At 40.8% G+C, this 19,763-nt stretch overlaps 1 protein-coding gene and 1 long non-coding RNA gene across 2 annotated transcripts; one reads left to right on the forward strand and one right to left on the reverse strand.

Annotated features, from left to right (window-relative positions):
- Positions 1-340: 340 nt before the first annotated feature.
- TXNRD3 (thioredoxin reductase 3) lies at positions 341-17,887 on the forward strand. The gene is made up of 16 exons (XM_064432730.1): positions 341-751; positions 6,069-6,129; positions 7,726-7,835; positions 8,018-8,131; positions 9,936-10,008; positions 10,876-10,995; positions 11,394-11,536; positions 12,955-13,070; positions 13,182-13,407; positions 13,623-13,715; positions 14,131-14,207; positions 14,733-14,889; positions 15,114-15,221; positions 16,114-16,209; positions 16,416-16,550; positions 16,682-17,887. Exons 1-16 carry the CDS (start codon positions 470-472, stop codon positions 16,742-16,744), a joined length of 1,974 nt encoding a protein of 657 aa, XP_064288800.1. The 5' UTR covers positions 341-469; the 3' UTR covers positions 16,745-17,887.
- Positions 8,864-13,252, reverse strand: LOC135308031 (uncharacterized). Its single transcript, XR_010368591.1, has 3 exons — positions 13,161-13,252; positions 12,197-12,327; positions 8,864-9,580 (listed from the first exon to the last, which is right to left on the reverse strand). It is a non-coding gene; the product is annotated as an uncharacterized LOC135308031 (long non-coding RNA).
- Positions 17,888-19,763: the final 1,876 nt, after the last annotated feature.

The raw sequence follows: 19,763 nt of genomic DNA on the forward strand, positions 1-19,763 counted from the left end.
CTCCTTCCTGCGCAGGAGATCCAAGGGGCAGGTGGAGGCACACAGGGACGCAGCTTTTCCCTCATCCTTCGCCCTAACTTAAAGGGCACCGAGTCAGGTCGAACCCGGGACTTCGGCCGACCGCTCCAGGCCGGGGCAATCGCGGGGGGGGAAAGAACAACCCCCACACCAGCCCCTGCTCCGCCCGCCCTGCCCGGCACTATCCGCCCTCCCAGCCCCGGGCGCTGAGGCGGTGCTGAGGCGGCGCCACCCGGCACCGCCCCGCGCCCTGCCCGCCCGCCAGCCGCTCATGCGCGCCCTCGCCGGCCTCCTCTTGGCTCACTTCACGCCCCGTCTCAGAGGGGAGAGAGGCATAAACAACGCAAGTTTATCCTTCTCTACGTAGCTTTTAGGCTGATAGTGACACTTCCGCCTCTGGTATAAACTACTGTTTATTATTTTATAATGATTCATAGCGCTTGTGGCTGAAATGCAGGGTGAAGAGCCCTCCTTGGCAAGCTGTCCCCCCTCGCTCCCTCCGAGTAGGCCGGCCCGGCTCGTCATGCTGCCCGCTGCGGAAGGGGCGGGCGCGGCTGAGGGTCAGCGCGGCCGCCGCGGGGAAGGCGTCGGTGCCGCTACCGCCATGGCGCCGCCGCCGCCGGGACAGACCCGGCTCCCGGACTGGGACGGGCTGAAGCTCCGCGTGCGGACCCTCATCGCCTCGCACCGCGTCATGATCTTCAGCAAGAGCTACTGCCCCTACTGCAACAAGGTGAGGCGGCGGCGGCGGTGGGAGCCCGCTCGGCGCGGTGCCCCGCGGGCCCTCCCCTCGGGGGATGCACGGGCAGCCCGTGCCCCGAGGGCGCCCGCCGGGCCCGGGCAGGGCGCGGGGCAGCGGGGCTGAGGGAGCGGCAGAGGCACCTGCGGGCTTCGGAGCGTGCCGAAGTGTCCATCCCGCTCCAGCAGCACGTGCCAGCCCTGGAAAACCACTTTCCACTTGAATCCACGGTGTTGGTGGTAGTTCTTTCGCTTTGCCACGGTGGGAGATGGATAGTGGGCGAGTTCTGCACAGTGTGCTTGTTCCTTCAGCTCTACAGCTGCTCGAAGTTGTGTTCCTTTCTCGCTGGAAATTTGGGTACCACACTGGTGTTCAGCTTGGACAAAGGGATGAGTTAAGTTTTCTGCCCTCTCTAAATTGGAGGAAGTTCGACTCTATAAAAAGTGTGTAAATTTTACATCTTGGTCGCAGCGTGTGTTTAAAAGAAGAGAAAAGCGCTCTTGGTTAATTGTGATGTTTAGAAAAAAATATGGTTTTAGCTCCACTCTTTTTAGCCCTAAAGCCTGTACATCAGTGTTACAGGCTGGCTATAACTAGTAAGCCAAACTCATTAAAAAACTCAGGGCCTTCATTAGAATTTTATGATACCAGCAAACGGGTCATAGTCCACACAGGACCTGAGGGTTTGTGGACCTTGGGTTTCGTGGCTAGTTACAAAAGTATGTTATGAAATTTTATTTAAACCTTGCACTTCCATATTTGATAGGGCCATGGTGGAAGAAGATAATTGGAACTGTTGGATCAAGTCTTGGTGCTCTTCAATAGAAGTGATAACCAGGAAAATACTCAGAACTCTCACATTTCTGGGTTAGGTTTAATTTTGGAAATTCTGGGGAGGGAAGAGATATTATGACCCCCTTGCACAAAACTTAACTGAGTATATCCTATCTCACTTGCAACTTTAATGAGGTTTTGAGAAAGGAAGCTTTTGTGTTTGGAAAGATCAACCAAACCAGTGCCTCCTGTCTAAAAACCTTTTGGCAGATAGTAACGCAGAATACACAGCTCAAATCTTTCTTAACAACTTACTCGAAGTTTTGGTAAATGAAGAGTTGGAGTCTTTCTCCTGTCTAGTCCAGTTGACAAAAGTGTTATCTTCTGCTGAGGAGAAATAATTTCTTGAGGACTCCAGAGTTGCCCTTTGAGAAATACTAATCATGCCTGTCAGTGTTGCCCTGTGTGCTTTTAGTGCTTGTGATTGTAAATGCTGATGCTCATGGCACTCAGTTCAGTGGGTTTGAGATCACATGATGGCACTGTAACTTTAAAACTTCTGCCTTTTTCCTTCATCTGTTTGTGGTGTTGCAGCGGCTCTAGACTAAGACAAGAAGGGGAGAAAAGAGATTGTAGTTCAGTATTAAATTCCAGGTTTTTCTTTCATGCATTTGTTCATAGCTTCTCCATTAGGCAGATTGCTTGCTTCAGGGAAGCAATCAGATATGAGGAATATTAGTAATATTATACTTCTTGTCTTGCAAAGGGGAAGAATGAACACAGGGCGTAGGAGGACCCTCTGTCATGGCCCTTTCTAGGAGGGGGAGTTGAAAAATGCTGTGTGAATTTTTATGAAGAAACAGGTAATAAGTAGGGCTGGGGAAAGAAGAGGTGACTGGCCTGGTAGGCAAATTTCCTTGGCTCATTTTCCTGCTTGGAACAGAACAGAAAGGTAATACAACAAAGAAAATGTGGAGAAGGGGTATAGATTGCAGACAGAGAATTAAAAGAAGAAAGTTTATGGAGGAAGGAAGCCTCACGTCAGACATCAAGTGATAAAACAGAGGAATATCTGTAGCACTAAGGGTATTAACAATCCCTCTTACCAAAGACTTAGAAATTAGTGAAAAGAATGGGAAAACAATGGGTAATGCAGGATTCTTGTTAGCTGATCAAGTCTATAGAATTAATGAAGTGAATATAATTTGGAAGTGTAGTTACAGCTTGGGTACTTAGACTGTAATCACATAGGTCTGAGTTCTTAGATATGAACAGTGTGCATTGTATTGTCTTTCACTGTGGATGGTTGTTAGCAGTGTGCTTTTTTAGGATTAATTTAAAAATATGTTTAGTGCTCATGCTCTGAAAGTACCTAATTTGGGGGTGGAAAGAATTCTCTATTTCAAGTGGAGGTAGCCATGCTAGAAGAAAATTGAGATTGCACTTTTCTTTGGAAACACAACTGCAAATACAATCACCTACCTAATTCACTTAGGGAATTTATTCAGGTTAGCTAATAGCATGACTTGGCAATTGTGCTGTTGTTCTTCTGCAAATGCAATTTGTTGTTCAACTGCTTTAACAGGGCAGTGGTGGAGAGGGGGTGGTGGTGGAATTACTTCCTTGTCATAATTTAACTTGGCTGTTTCTTCAATTTCTTAGCCATCAGAAAAGATAATAAGATAGAAATGCATAAAGAAAACATAGTTTTTTAGCATGGAAAAAATGGCAAGGCTGAACACTGTGATATGTTGATACTTTAAGAGCAACAGCTGTGATTGCATAAAGTTACTGGTTATTTTAGTTATATTTTATGCTATTACAGATTACATTCTCTGTCCTCAGGGGGTTCTGGCCAATTCAGCTGTACTATTATGAAGTGTTAGCTAATACTTGAGAAAGCAGACCTAGGACAGACCATTATTATTTTATGATATGAAGCTTATCTCAAACCTGCTTAGCTTCCTTAGTGACAGAAAGCATCTCTGGGAAGCATTTCCTAAAGTTAGACTAATTTCTTGGTTTCAGAGGAATTATCTATTGTTTAATAACGTTTGGAAGTGTTTCCAGTCCATCATTTTTTGTGAAAACTGAAAGGGTTTAGTAGGTAACTGAGGCCATTGCGTTGGTGAAAAGGGAAGTAAATGGTTTAGCAGTGACTGTGCCTTGTGTCCCATCCCAGACATTTGGAGAAATGATAGTTTTGTCTTTGGGCTAGAAGTAAGAAAATCTTCCAGTGCACTGCTGAAGTTTCCAGTGGGGGGTGTGTGTGATACAGGAATTTTGTGACCTGAGTCGGTATTAGTTTTATTGAGTTCAAAGTTTTCAGTGGATTTTCTTTTTCATTAGTTGGTCTAATAACTCATTTGATCTCATTTTAATTTTGGCTTTTACAGTGCCAGATAGCAGTAAGTTTTCTGGTGGTGTTCCCTAGGGAGTTTTACTTCCTTTTCATTTCAAAGTTGTTTTATGGTAAATGCAGTTATTGCTGAGTGCCCCAGTGAGTATTTCTGAGAAATCATTTCCTGTTCAGCTTATCTTGATATTAGTCATGATTAGTGTGTTATCTTTCTACTCCTCCTAATCATTTCCTTCTCCAAACCAAAGTCATCTATTATCTCTTGCCTGCATTGAAGATTTTGTAACTGCTCATGTGCTTGCTGTGATCCTTCCTCCAGTTTCATTAGCACAACACAAGTATGATTTGTTCATAAGTGCAAAGTGCAATAGTTACGTCTAATTACGATGCTGGCATTTGTCTGATTTTTGTTCTTTCTACTGAGTACCTTCAGTAGAGAATAAAGGTGGTCTAAATGCCTTAAATCTGTCCTTTCTTGAGTGTAGTCTTTCTTGGTTTAGTAGTGTTGTGTCCTGTCCTTCCTGCCAGCTGCTGTTGCAATGTTTTGGCAGTTTTTTTTTTTTAAAAAGAAAACAAAAACTAATGAACGCTTGCCTGTTACCTGCTTTGCTGCAAACTAAACCAGCAGCCAAGCAGCTAATTTTCTGATTTGCCTTTGCATTCTTAACACTTCCTAGTAGCAGTCACTTTAAGCTTTGCATTTTGGATCGTGCATGGCATTTACTTTGACATTCGTAGCAGCAGATGCAGAGCAGGAGGTCTGGAGTGGTCCCACTGCTGTTTCCCTTTCATTCTACTTGTAGCTGTAATCATTCCAGGGAGCCAGCCTGGAGGTAATGGTGAGCTTAGGACAAAAAAATTTCAAGGATCATCTATAGCTGCTTAGAGGGCTGGAGTATCACACACAGTGAATGTGTGAAGGAGGAGCTCAGTTTGTTGAACCTTGATAAGGCTGACCAGGGGTTTTAGTTGCTGCCTTCAGCTGACAAGTGGGAAGACAAGCAGACTGTTGTTGAAGTTGTAGAGTGAAAGGAGAAGAACCAGCAAACATGAGTTGCAATGACAGTTGCAATTACCAATGGGATAAAATGGAAGTTCTTTACTGTGAGGATGGTCAAATGTTGAGCCAGCCCAGGGAAGTTCTGGTGTCTCTGCCCCTCTTGGGTGTTCCAAGTGAAAGGACGGTGCTTGAGCAATGTTATCAGCCTTCACATTTGGCTCTGCTTTGAGCAGGGAGTTCATGCAGATGGCCTGAAAAGGTCCCTTCGAACTGCCACTATTCTAAAACTGTAGAACTGATATAATCAGTTACAGAGGCAAAGCTTTTTTTTCTGAATGTTACGGTTCATATATGATGTGCTAAGAAACTTAATTTCTAGCTGGTACAGAATACAAAATCTTGTTTGTCTGCATAAAGCTGAAACTATCAGAAAACACTGGGATACTCAGTATTCAGTATAGTAACAGTGTGAATCACAGCAATATTAAAAACATTTTATTCCTCATCTTTAAACTTACTAGATGGGACTCAACATGCTCTTAATGAAGCTCTGTCAGTAAATTTGATGTTCATCAGAAAGCTGTTCAGACTCCATGCTGGCATGTGGATCCATCCCACTGACTATCAGTGATTCTTGCTCGAGCTGTTTACACAGGCCAGCTTCACAAAAAAATGTTACTGTAAAAATGTTGTTTCTAAAAGGTGTCTGATTTGAATCAGGTAATAGTACACTTTGTCCATCCAGAACTGGGGTTAAAAAAACACCCAGCTGAGTGCTGAATACATTTGGAATGTGCTCTTTCCTTCTGTAGCTTTTTTTTTTATTTATTTCCTTGACAGGATTTTGTTTTGCTTATTATTCTCTACTCCCATTTTTCCTTTGGTGTTTTGTTTTGGTCTTCCATGGCTTTTGTTATGTCATGGGTGGAGAAGTCAGCAGCTAAGCAAATTGTATCTAGAAGCTTTTTCTTAAGGTAACAGGACTTGTACTGGAAGGTTAAATGCTCTGGCTTTAAGTGAGGAACACACAAAACAGAACCAAACTGCCAAAGGTGTGTGGAGCCTGTGCCTCAGAGACAGGAGCTGAGCCCTAGAGGTGTCCTGTGTGTGTCCAGCAGGGAAGCTGTACCCTGAGCTGAGAAACCTTTGCACTGCCATGGTGTCTGTTCCTGTTGCAGGTGAAGGAACTCTTCCGCTCCCTGCGTGTGGAGTACTATGCTCTGGAACTGGATGTAACTGGTGAGTAGGAGAAAAAAAATGTATCACATGCTGCTGCTTAATGTAACTAAAAATGAGTGGTTCCTTAAGCTGCATGATTCCTTAAGCTGTCTTGAATTAATTATGAATTAAATGTGAAACAATTAAAATACATTTTATTATATGTAGAGATAAAGGCAGTTAGGTTTCAATGTGTTTTTTTTACAGGATGTGTTTTTAATGTAATTGAAGGCTTTGATTATAAAAACCATCCGGTGATGGAGAATGTGAGATCTGATTTCTGTACAAGGAACTATGACTTCTGGGGAATAAGTCTGTAATTTTTTTTCCTACTCCTGGTTCTCTTGTGGCTTCAGATGAATTGTTAATGTTTGACTTGGTGTATTGGTGACCTTCTTTGGGGAAAGTGCTGAGTCACTGGAAGGAAGGGTAAATTCCAGTAACTTGGCTGCTGCTGGCTTCAAGTTGTTTTTTTTCCTTAAAGCCCAAGCTGCTTTAGTTTTAGGACATTTGCAGTGCCTTATGTGTATATGGACATAATGCATGTAGCTTTTAATGTAGCTTTAGGAACAAATCGTTCCTTATATGGTTCTTACTGAGGTCTTAAGTGTACTTTTGGTAAACTGTTGAGTGTCTGTTATTTTTTTCTGCACAAAAGTTAAATTTCCAATTTTTTTTCAAAGTTATAATGCCTTTTTGAAGTTTCTGTTTTTGCCTAAGCATTGTTTGGGAGAAATGTAGCTATTTATTCATCTCTTCTTAGTTACTTTTGCTTCTTATTCAAGCTGTCGTACTGTGAATTAATTATAGCCCAAGATATGTAAAATACAATGCACAGCCTTTTTTTTTTCCCTGGAATTACTTCTAATTAATAATATATTTCCCTTGCAGTTGCTCTGATTTCGGATACTTAGTAGATACAATCTTGAAATAAAAAGATTTTAGTCCAAGTGATTACTGTAAATCCCCATTCCCACATATACTGCTGAGAGATCCAAATTGAGCCTGTGTGTAGGTGCTGATGATTCAGATGGCAGATGAGGTCAAGCAATGATAATTTTAAAACTATAAAGTTTCTGACAATGTGGTGGGTAGAAAAAGGAGGAAGGTAGCTTTAGGGTAAGTAGAAAAGCATGTTCATACTTCCCTTACCATTGTCTCATAATACAAAGCTGCTGGGCAAAATTATGTTCCTGTGCACAGAACATACTCCAAAATAAGACAGTTCTCATGGAAGAAAAGGTGTCTGTGTGATCTTCTGTGATAGCTGGAAAAGAATTTTTGTGTAGTGAACACTGTACTGTGTAACAACAAATGTGACACTGTAAGAGATAAGAATCCTTACTAAACTCTTACTACTTCAGCATTACTCCATTCTGTAGAATTGTGGCTTGAAATACCAATTTAATTTCTGTATTTAAGAATTAAATACTCCTTTGAGAAGTAGTTTCTGAAGACTTGCTTATGTCCAGGAAACCTGCAAATGGAATGTTTATAATAAAATTGTTGTCTTGGCAGGCCTACAGTGTATCACCGTCCAAACCTTTAATACTTCAGATTGTTCTAAAATCTCCTCCTGGAATCTGTTTAAAATGTACACATTTCTTTTATTCTTAGATGATGGAGCCAGTATTCAGCAAGTATTGGCAGAGCTGACCAACCAGAGGACAGTGCCTAATGTATTTGTGAATGGAACTCACATTGGTGGCTGTGATGCAACATTTCAGGTAACTTGGCTTTAAAAATCAGCTGGAAGTAGACAAGACTGAGGGATTTTGCTGTTTGATTGTAGTTACATTTTGTGTGACACAGCAGACTGGGTGACATTGGTCACATGAGCCAATGTTATCAGTTGTTTACTCAGAAACGTGTGTGCTAATTTGATTACTTATTTCTTTTGCTCTCCCAGGCTTATAAGGATGGATCACTGCAGAAACTCCTTGGGGATAATCAAATTACAGAACCCTATGAATATGATCTCATTATTATTGGTGGTGGCTCAGGTGGACTTGCATGTTCTAAGGTAGGATGTGAAAATGACATTAAAGAACGGGTGGAATGGAAAACTTATTCAAAAGTTAATCTCTCTATTAATTATGTTGGTGTAAGAGTCTATATTTTGATGAGTATTACTGCTCATCTTGTTAATTAATGAACCAATAGTGGTCTAGTAATGTGCTTACTCAGGGGATAAAGGGACCAGTTTCTAGCCATTGTCTATTCAGTTCTTGATCCTAATAATAGGTTTTAGTTTTCTGGCTGAGGGTGGAACCAAATGCTTTTTAACAATCTTTTCTGCATGTGTAATACGCAGGTGCTTCCAAACAGTCATCTAGAAAACTTAAGGGCTGCTCTTGAAGCCTTTTGACAGTTCAGGATTCAGTATCACCAGTCATGTAAAATTAAGAGGTTCCAGCAGTTCCCTTCAAGGAGCTGCTTCACTCTTGAGTTCCCTTTTTAGGTGCTTTCTCAGAAAGGAAAACTGAGATTGTGTAGCCCTTACACAATTAGCTGTTGTTCAGAGTGCCTCAGGACCTAAGGTCCAGATTCAGTTTTATCTGCTTCCCAAGGGATTTGGATGCACAGTCCCATTTCTCAGCCAGGGATCCTTAACTGTCAGTTTGTCTTGGGCAGGGTGAGGCTCTTCTCACAGCCTTGACAACTGCTGAACTATACAGCCAAGCATGCAACCTTCATTGGAAAATACAAAGCAGGCAGGAGGAGCTGACAGTGAAATTCTTCAGTTGGCCAGTTGTTTATTTTCAGAATGTTCAGATCTTTCCTCACAGTACCTTCCGGGACATCAGTTGTAAACTTGGTGCTAATTGCCAAATTGTTCAGAGTAGTATTCATGAAATATAAGACAGCCAGCTAAACCTTGTTTTAGCCAGGATTGCAGTTGATGTGCAGAAGTTCTTGAATAGATTTGAGGCACCTAGAGATTTGATTTAAGTGCTTGAAAAATCAAACAATGTGTACCTGGTAATTTCTTGGATAGAGGAATAGGCTTATGAGAAGAATATCTAATGTAAGCTCCTTGCTCCAAGCAAGGTCAACTGTGAAGTCACACAGGATTGTGCAGGATCTCATTCATTTGAAATAAGCCAGGGGTGGAGATGGCACAGCCTTTCTGGGAAACCTTTTTGGTTGTCCTCATGGTGTGAAAGTTCTTTATATCCAGTGTGAGTCTTTTGTTTCAACTTAAAGCCATTGTCTTTTGTCCCTTTGCTACTTGGCCACTGTGAAGAGCCTGGCACAGTCATCTTGATGTACTTCTCATAGGTACTGGAAAGTTGCTCCTGTGTCCCCTCCAAATTCAGTTGTTCTCCAGGCTGAATGTGTCAAATTCCCTTGGCCTTCTCATGGGGGGTGTGCTCCAGCCCCTTGAACATCATGGTGATGCTCCACTGAAATGTCTCCAGTGTGTCACCTTCTTTTCCATGCGTGAACATGCCAAGTCAGTTCTGTCCTTCTGAAAGAAAAGCAGAGCTAACAGCATAAAATAGTTCTTTAGGTGAGGTAGGAGAGAATCATAGGCTGCTGAGCCCATCTCATACCATTTTCAGATCATGGCTTTTGACAGCATAGGATGATCTGGATGCAGCATTGAACATGCAAGGAACTATTCAAAGTTTGGAAAAAAGTCAGTTCTTGAGGGATTTCAGTTTTTGTCTTGGGAAGGAGATAGAAGAGCCATGTATGTTAATGACTAACTGGTGAAGGTAGTAAAGAAGCCTTCTATTAGTGCTAAATGTATCATGACCATAAATGAGTGCACAGGCTTGCTTGGTTCAGTAATGCTGACTGGTCTTCTCCACTCTTTTTAGGAAGCTGCTGCCTTGGGAAAGAAAGTAATGGTTTTAGATTATGTTGTTCCAACACCTCTTGGAACCTCATGGGGTGAGCTTTTTTAAACTTGTATTTGATGATGTTTGAGTACCAGTGATACATACTGAGTTGTTACATATTACAGATTTGTGTTCTTAGGAATTGAGGCTAAATTCCAGTAATTCTAGTACACAGATAACAAGAGTTATTTGCCTGGCATGCCTGCTGTTTTTCTGGATGGTTATTTCTGTTTTGAGCATTGCTAACTCTGTTCTCTGTCAAAAGTTCTTCTAGCTTTGATCACTTTCAAACCATGTGTGGGTAGTGTGTGCCTGCATGTTCACATTCTAATGTTTGTGGGGATATTTTGCCTTTTACTTCATCCAATTCTATATTGTAGACAACTGATAGGATCCCTTTAGAACAGTGACTCCTTTGCTGTGTATGTCTCACCTTTTCCTAATTAGGGACAGCTACTGGCTGACCTCATTAGTGACTGGCAGCTGAGAATGAGTAAAAGATTTCAATGAAACTTCTGTTGAGTCAAGAAATGAATGTGCTCTTGTAGATAGTATTTCAAACACAGGCATATTTAAAACACTACATAATAGATCATACTAAATTGTAGAAACTCTGGGCTTTTTGCCTGGCTTACTTGACAAACTGACTAAAATCTGAAACCTTGTGGAGTAAGTAACCAGGTTCTGTGTTTGACATGCTGTGCCTGTCTTTGGGTCAGTGAATCTAATAACACCTTAAACCAAATACAAGCTTAGTGTGTTCATTGTATTTTATAATTTCCCTTGCAACAGACATTTCATGTTACTGGTGTGACTGTAGCAAAGCTCCCTGAGTGATATGAGTGATTATACAAAGTATGTGACAGGAAAAGTGTAAATCCCATTCATGGAAGCAATAATGTGATTCTTTCCATCTTAGGACTTGGTGGCACGTGTGTAAATGTAGGTTGCATTCCCAAGAAGCTGATGCATCAAGCAGCACTTCTGGGTCAGGCACTCCAAGATTCAAGGAAGTATGGGTGGCAGTATGAAGAACAAGGTTGGTATGAACACAGAGGGAAGACCAAGACTGTACAGATGAGATGCTGAACTCAAGACTTTTCTTGTCTTTAGACTTAATAAATTAGAGGCAGAGTTCTGTACTTATCTTGGGTGAATCAGAAGGTGTCCTCCTTGAGTCATAGAAACCTTTGGGGTTGAAAGTTAATTGTGTTTTGTTCACTGTACGAACTGAAATAAATGACAGAACTTCTGGAATGGGCTTAGTTCAGATAGGAACAAGTCACGTAAATATTAACATGGTAGACCAAGACCTTAATATGTATCCTCATTACTGATAATGATGTTTTTTTAGCATGATGTACAATGAATAAGTTTTTCTTAAGGGCCACATTGCACTTTCATTTCCTTAAATATGAAATTACTGTCTTGTTTCAGTTAAACACAACTGGGAGACCATGGTAGAAGCAATTCAGAACTACATTGGTTCTCTAAACTGGGGCTATCGAGTGTCTTTGAGAGAGAAGTCTGTGACATACCTCAATTCTTATGGAGAATTCGTGGAACCACACAAAATCAAGGTATACCCTGCATTTAAAATACTTAGTTGGGATGGAAAACTCATGTTCTAGAAACATGAGTTTCTGGCTTATAAAATTCAGCACCAAAAAGGCTTCATCTTAACATTGCCAAGTTAGGTCAGCTGAAGTTAAGAACTCATTTGTGAAGTTACTGATTAAAATAATTATTGCACTTTAGTATCTGCCACAGTGTTTGCAAACCGGCTTCTGTAAGAGTGATGTGGATATGTGTAAACCTGTCTTGTAAGAATAGAGGAAGGTGGTCTCAGTTTCTACCTTCATGACTGATTTCAGCAGCCTGAGTGAGGAGGGGGGAAAAGAAAGGAAACTCTAGCTGTGTGATTTTACAACTTGGAAAATCCTCATACTAAAGCGTAAAAAACTATTGAAATTAAATTTAGTTTAAGGACTTGCATAAGAGCTCTGCTAGAACCTTGTGCTGTATCAGCATACAAATTAAAGTGTCAGTTTTGCAAGACAAAGCTTGTTCTGCCAATCTTTATAAGTGAGCATACTGAAGCAAGGTTAACCTAGAAGTGCATATTGAAGGCAGCAGTTGCACTCAGTGAGTGCAATTGTCTGTTTGCAATATCCAGGCTGAAGTCCTTGTGTTTTAAACCAAGAGCTCGGCACTGAAAGATAATAGTAAATTCAATTTACCTTGTGTACCACCTGTTCAAGTGTCCAAGCCACTGAAGTGTCCTTAATCAATAAATGAAGTAGAACAGAGAGACTCCTCAGCAGCAGGCTGGACTAGATGACCTCCTGAGATCCTTTCCAACCTGAATTACCTGTTGACTCAATGGGGAAAATGTTTCCCTTCATTTGTGATGGAAAACTAACAAAGAGCAAGAATGAAGGTCAGATTCTGGGAGAGATGCATTGGCAAGATGAAATTTCCAAAGACCAAGGGTTTCTCGAGGTCAAATTAGTTAGAATTCATGCAAGGTTGGGTCTTAGGCCCTCTGAACTGAAATCATGTAACTAGTTACCTTTTTACCTTTTTTTAATTACTTTTTTTTTTACATTAGCTGAAGAACTAATTCATGTTATGCTGTCCCTCGCATTACATTGGCCTTTTATTGTGGGGATAAAGGGGTTGTCCTAATTTGTTGTGGCTTTTTATAACTCAGAAGTCAAGTTGTTATGAATAATCCAATCTAACTTAGTAGTTAAAATGGGCAGGATTCAAAGAGTAAGTGATTTTAAATGCTCTAATGGAAGAAAAGCCTGGTAGTCACTTGTTTAAACCTGTTGTTCTTCAGTGGCCTCTGTGGCATCTCTAAATGCATTTGTTCTTGTTTCCAACTGCTTATTCTTGATTTTTAAACATATCTACAATAATTAAGGAAAGCATTACATAATTTTTATCTTAAAGCATATGAAAATGTCTGTCTTAACTGTGTCTTCATCAACAGGCAACTAACAGAAAAGGACAAGTAACCTATCACACAGCAGAGACTTTTGTGCTGGCTACAGGAGAAAGGCCAAGATACCCAGGTATCCCTGGAGATAAAGAATTCTGCATTACCAGGTGAGATGAAAATGCACAAAAGACTGAACTTGTCTGCTCTAGTGTTTGCCAAGACAAACAAGCTTGTGTTGGAAGGACCTCGTAACTTACTTAGAGGTCTTCTCTTTTCAGTGATGACCTCTTCTCCCTGCCTTACTGCCCTGGCAAGACTCTGGTTGTGGGTGCTTCCTACGTGGCTCTGGAGTGTGCAGGGTTTCTGGCTGGCCTGGGTCTGGATGTCACCGTGATGGTGCGTTCCATCCTTCTGCGGGGTTTTGACCAAGAAATGGCAGAAAAAGTCGGCGCCTACATGGAAACACACGGCGTGAAGTTCATCAGGAAGTTTGTACCTGTTCAGGCAAGGCTTTCTTCTCTTAACACATCATTACTTTAAACAGCACGTGTAAAATGCAGGTGTTGTCTGGGAAGGCTTTGGCTCTGTGCAGAAATAAATTATTTATGAGACTGAGCTTTTTTAACTGCTTAATGATAGATTAGTAGGTCAAGGCTTGAATGACAATAGAAGTGAGCTCTCTGCTTCAGGTCATTCTAAGCTTACAAAAATTTGCGCAGGTTGAGCAGCTGGAGCAAGGAATGCCAGGAAGACTCAAAGTGACAGCAAAGTCTACTGAGGGACCGGAAATCCTTGAAGAAGAATATAACACTGTAAGCATGTTTGGATTTGAAATAAATGGCTATTGAGGCACATGGGTAGTATTGAAATACTTTGTTTTGAACATATTGAAGGGAACTCCTCCTTAAAAAGCTGTTCATGTGATTTACTGGCAGAAAAAAGGGGAAATTCAGTATTTGTCCTTAGTTGAACCCTGTCAGCCTGGACTTTAGTTCATATAAACAGTGTTGTTGTTTCTGTTTTTGTTTTGGCTTTTCTGTTTGTTCCATCTCTAAAATAAGTTGTACCTGGATGAGAGTTGTGGTGCCTCTTTCAAATTTTGGAAAAAAACAAATTGGAAGTAATTTTCTTCATATGCTTCAGTTTTTTCACTGAAAAACTAAGGGGAATCTTATGTTGCATTTCTCTTGTGTAAAGTTATTGCATTTAATTTTGGGATTTTTTTAGGTTTTGATAGCCATTGGTCGTGATGCATGTACCAGGAATATTGGTTTACAGACAATTGGTGTCAAAATCAATGAGAAGTGAGTATTGCTGAACTCCCTCAAACCACTGAATGCAAGGATATTTTTAACCTCTGTAAAAATAGCTCACAATACTGATGGTCTTTTAATTTCCACTCTTATATATGGCAATTATTTGAATCTTTGAAAACTTTTTGGTTCTGAATTTGAGTAGAATTGTTCATTAACTTAATTTCTTCAGTATGTACTTCGTAAAACAACTGTTCTGAGTGAATATGTACTAAAAGCACAGAGTTGTATAATAATCAGGTGAAAGATTGTGAGTGCAAAGATGTCTGAGTAGCTTGACTGCCATCAGCCAGGCACTGTTCATGTCTGAACTGGCCCACTGAATACAGACTTCAGCAGTGTGTCAGAGTTGGAGGTGATTGATGCTCTGCAGAGTTTGCAGTTGAACTAAAAAAGGCATAAACGTATTTAATGAAATGTGCTGAGTAGTTAGAATAGAGTTTCTCCCCTGTTTTTTTGCAGAGATCTGAGGAAAGTCGTGATGCTGAATTTTGTGGTCTTCTGTTTGTTTTACAGGAATGGGAAAGTCCCAGTAAATGATGAAGAACAAACCAATGTGCCTTATGTTTATGCGATTGGGGATATCTTGGAGGGAAAGCTTGAACTTACTCCAGTTGCCATTCAGGCAGGGAGACTGCTGGCCCAAAGGCTGTATGGGGGTAGTTCCAAAAAGGTAAAGCTATAAGCAGACACCTTCAACTTATTTCTCAATAAGTTGAAGTATCTCAATAAGATGCTTTTTGCCTCAAAACTGCAGTAACATGAGTTAATTTATCCACTTATCTGTTGGCTCTGCGAGTATTTTGTAAAAAAGAAGAAAAGTTCTTGTATAACTTTTTCTGTTATGTACTGTATAGAACTTGCATAGTCTAAATATGATTTTTTTCTTATTTTTAGTGTGACTATATCAATGTACCAACAACAGTGTTTACCCCTTTAGAGTATGGCAGCTGTGGGTATCCTGAAGAAAAAGCCATAGATGAATATGGAGAGCAAAACTTGGAGGTAAGAACACCCAAGAGTTAATTAACTTGTAGCTTGAGGGTGTTTTTCTTGGGCTTTGCTGCTTTAGTCTCAAAGAATAGTCTTAACAAGATTAGAAGTTTGGACAGGTAGAACTGTTGTGGCTGTGTTTTCATCTGGCCAGCAAGGTACTGGACTCACAGAAACCCAGGACTGGACTTGATCCTATTAGAATTGTGCATAACCATTTGCAGGTGGCTGAGAGAAGCATTTGCCCTCAGGAGGCCAGACTTAGGTTGCAGAGCTGTAGGAGTGTTTTTTATTGTCATGAATTAAAGGCTTTTATTGCTGAAGTGTACCAAACTCCTGGGATGAACTATTTTCTGCTGGTTTGCTGTACTTGAATTGTGAATTTATTTTTTGCTGACCTTAACATATATCTGTAGGAGTACTGGGGATAACTTCCCCATTGTATGGTAATTTCTGGCTTCTGCACATCCCTGAGGAGTTTACGTGGAAGCTGCTTGCATGCCTTATGTTTAATTCCTTACATCTTTCAAAATCACTTGACATTGAGTTTCTGCTGTTACCTGTTTTGCATAATAGGTTTAAACTTATTGTAACTGGATATTAGTTTCATACTTCACTTTCTGAAAGTTTGATTTGTGACTACTGTATATTGTAGCTTTTGTTGTTTTTATCAAGTATTTAAATCAGAGCTACATGGTTTGAGTCAAGTCTTCCTCTGCTGAGTTTTGGAGGATGGACTCTGTGGACTGAGTGGAAAAAAAAAATCACTCTTGTCTCATTTGTTATAGACAAGAATATAGTGGGTTAAATGTCAAACCACCTATTTATAAAGATACTAAAAAGTAGAATTGTGCCTGACTGAATCAATGAAATTCTTATGCTCTTTTTCTTGTTTTTCTCCCAGGTTTATCACACCTTGTTCTGGCCACTTGAATGGACAGTGCCTGGCAGAGATAACAATACCTGTTATGCAAAGATTATCTGCAATAAACAGGACAATGTAAGTAGCAAGATGACTATGCTGAGGGTATTCTTGAAGTGGAAAGAACTGCAGAACTACTTTGTTTGAAGTGGTTCCTTTTTTTCTTAAAGACTGTGCTGTTGACCTGCTTGTGTAACATCTTTTGTGTAGTGGGAGTTACACACTAGAGCTTTTGTCAGACTTTGCCTGGTACTGACTCATATTTTTCTCTCACCTGTTGTCAGAACCGTGTGATAGGACTGCATGTTCTTGGACCCAATGCTGGTGAAATTACCCAAGGTTTTGCTGCTGCAATCAAATGTGGTCTCACCAAAGAATTACTTGATGAAACCATTGGTATCCACCCTACTTGTGCAGAGGTAGGAAAGGGGGAAGGCACAGCCTGATTCAAAACCTGCTCTTGAAGGCGGTTTTACCAAGAGGAGATCAGTAGCCATGTGGATGATGGTGCAGGCAACAGTAAATAAGCTCTTCTTTTGGTCTCTTACAGGTGTTCACTACAATGGATATTACCAAATCTTCTGGGCAGGACATCACTCAGAAGGGCTGCTGAGGTTAAACCTGCTGCTTTACATGTTTCCATGTTGTGCACTCTCGGTCCTGTGGAAGCTCTAAGACATCCAACTGCTTTGCAGCAGTGTGAAGGTTTGCATCAGTGCCACTGTAGGTGCTGCAGCTGGGAGTGGTGCCTTCGAGAGGCTTCCTCAGCACGAGTTGTGTTGCACATGGGGCAGTAATGCAGCAGGGAAATCTCAGACTGTGAATCCTGACCTTGCTTGGATTAGCACTGCGGTGCTTTCTTGACGTTGTTGCTCAAAATCTTCTTGTGAGGTGAGCTGCGACTGATGCTGCCAGGCAAGGCTGGGAGGCTCCTGTCTAGTCAGATGACTGAACTCCTCCTGAAGGAAATTCTTAAATTGCACAAATTAAAGCTAATGCTTCTAGTTCCAGTGTCTTGTACAAATGCTTGAAATAGAAGACCAATATATAATTGAGTGATTCTTGCCAACAGTTTACAGTTGACTGATTTATCTTTTTGATGCATTTTGTTATACTTAATTGTATGTTCAGTTGAGGCAAGATGGCATAAATAGGATGCAGTGTTGAGCAGTGCAGTTCAAGCACTAGTCTCCCATCCCAACCAGTCTAAAACTTTAGAGTAAGTAACTGAAGACACCTCTGTTGCTCACATTGACAGTTTTTTGACCTCAGGTGACATCATGTCTTCAAAATAAAAATTTGATTTGTAGGTGTCTTGTGTGTCAAGGCTAAAGAGTGTTAAGTGCAAGACCATGTCAGTTTGCTTAAATCTGGTTTCAGCTCTGTAATTTAAAACCTCACAGAACCCAGAATTATATCTGTGCTGTGCTGAAGTCCTGGAGAAGCAGACTCTGTCCCACTAACACAGTAGGTGCCTGCCCATGCAGGCAGAAGGGGGTGTACAGAGCTGCTCTGATTCATGTGGCAGCCCAGGGCAATTTTGTGTAGTGTTGTGTACTGTCAGTACTTTGAAGCTCTCTTCAACCCCTAGCATTCTGTCCTGGGGGATTTGTGCTTGAATCTGGCTCTTAGTTTTGTCACAAGAGCTGTTTTGAAAGACTGTTCTGAACATTGTATGATAGTAACCAGTTTTTAACTATTTAATCTGTGACCTACCTACGTGGAATTTGAAGTTCAATAAACAATGCATACAACACTCTGTGGTGTCTGACCTCATGATTTCTGTTGCCTGAGATTTTATTGGGCTTCAGTTACGTTGTGTATCCCATACAGTACTAAAACCCCTGTGGATTTGTGCATATTCTAATCTTTTAAATGGAGAAACAAGTTGTCTTGTCACCCCTGGGGGCTTGCTCAAGATATCAGATGTGCTTCTGTTTGGGTACACAGAATTGAACTTAGGCGAGTTCAAACTTGAAGCCATTTCTGTATATTCCAGAAGATTCTGAATACCTTGTGTTGTTTAACTGCAACACAGCTCAAAGGTGCTCAGTAGAATCTAGGCAATGTTAGCAGCAAATTGTGCTGGTGTTCAAGTTTAGTAACTCTTGGAGACTTGGGGGTTTGCTCAGTAGCACTGCAAAACCTTCACTTGACAGGGGAGATGCTTGCTGAGCTGCAGGGGCTGCTGTGCTGCAGAGGAGTTATTTCTGCAGTTACTTCTGGTCCAGTAGAAATGATGACAAACTGACTGGGAATAGCCAAGTTTACCTGCTGTAGCCCTGTTGCAGGGGGAGGGAAGGAGGAAGCCAAGTCAATGAGTGCTAATTCCTGAATTTGCTATTAGTAAGCACTAATTGAGTTTTATTTCAAATTGAGATTTGATTTGCAGGTTCGTGTTAATTGATCGATAATTAGCACTTGCAGGTCTGTAACAGTGTCCTAATTGCAGATGTTCCTTTTGTCACGCTTGCCCCAGCTGCCAGCTCTGGATGATACAGAGCTGGTGGCATCAAGAACTTCTACAGAGTTATTATTTAAAGCTTTCAACTCTCCAGTTAAAATACACAGTAAGTAGCTTATAGCTGGAGGAAGTGAACATGTCACTTGTTGCAGTAGGCTCACGTGTAAAATAAAATGTGCTGTGACAGCAAGTCATAGATCAAAGCTAAAATTTGCAGGTGGACAGTAGGTGTTAGAGAAGATGATCAGATCTGAGAAGTGGGACTTGAAACAACAAAATAAATACCCTGAATTTTGGTAGTAAGGACACTCCAGCAGTGGCATTAACTGCAAATTGGTGTTTACATTCCTGTTGTCATAAATGTTGTTGAACAAATTCTGAAGAGCTGTTCTGTGTTCTTAAAACACTGGTATTTATTTATGCTCTAATACCAGGAAGCTTTTATAAGCTGTAGTTGAAAATGCTCAGTTGTGACTGGATTTGTGCTTAGCTGGTTGTCTAGATCACTGATAATTATGGCACTGTATCTCAACTGGAGCTCTTGAAACAGTGGATGAACAGCAAAGCTCTGTGTTTTTTTAACTTATTGGTGAAATTTATCCATTTCAGGTGCAGAAGTGGTTATGATTATAGTTATTGTAAACATTGAAGACAATCATCAAATTAGTAGATGGCTTTCCGCATAGAATAAGTTTTAATTATATCTTGAGCACTGTAATTTGTCTTGAGTAACAACCAGCTAAAGTTGGCCTGTGCAAGAACTGTGGGGGCAAGTAAGAGACAAAAGGGGAGCTGAATATTCTGTAATAAGCCATGAAATGCCAAAATTAGACACAAAATACTTTTCCTGGGTAACTGAACTGTTTAAAGCTTCTGATTCTCACAATTCCCCTTGGAGCTGCTTTTGACAAAGACTTGAAGTGTTTACCCTTTTTCAGCATATCTCATACTGGCAGAAAATTGGAAAATAGGGTTGTTTTTTTTTTTCCTGAGCTCTAAACTGAAGTTAAAAGTACATGTTAAAATCCTGTGCTTGTCAAGCCTCCCTGGAATATTGGCAAGGGAAAAATTCCTGGATGTGCCTTAGAAGAGTTGGGAACAACAGAGGAAGGAAGGATCAAGCATTTTAACTAAAAATAGTAGCAGATCTGTTGAATGTCATGTGCTT

This window comes from Passer domesticus, chromosome 9, assembly GCF_036417665.1.
Source record: "Passer domesticus isolate bPasDom1 chromosome 9, bPasDom1.hap1, whole genome shotgun sequence".
In the NCBI taxonomy this organism is placed as follows: Eukaryota; Metazoa; Chordata; class Aves; order Passeriformes; family Passeridae; genus Passer; species Passer domesticus.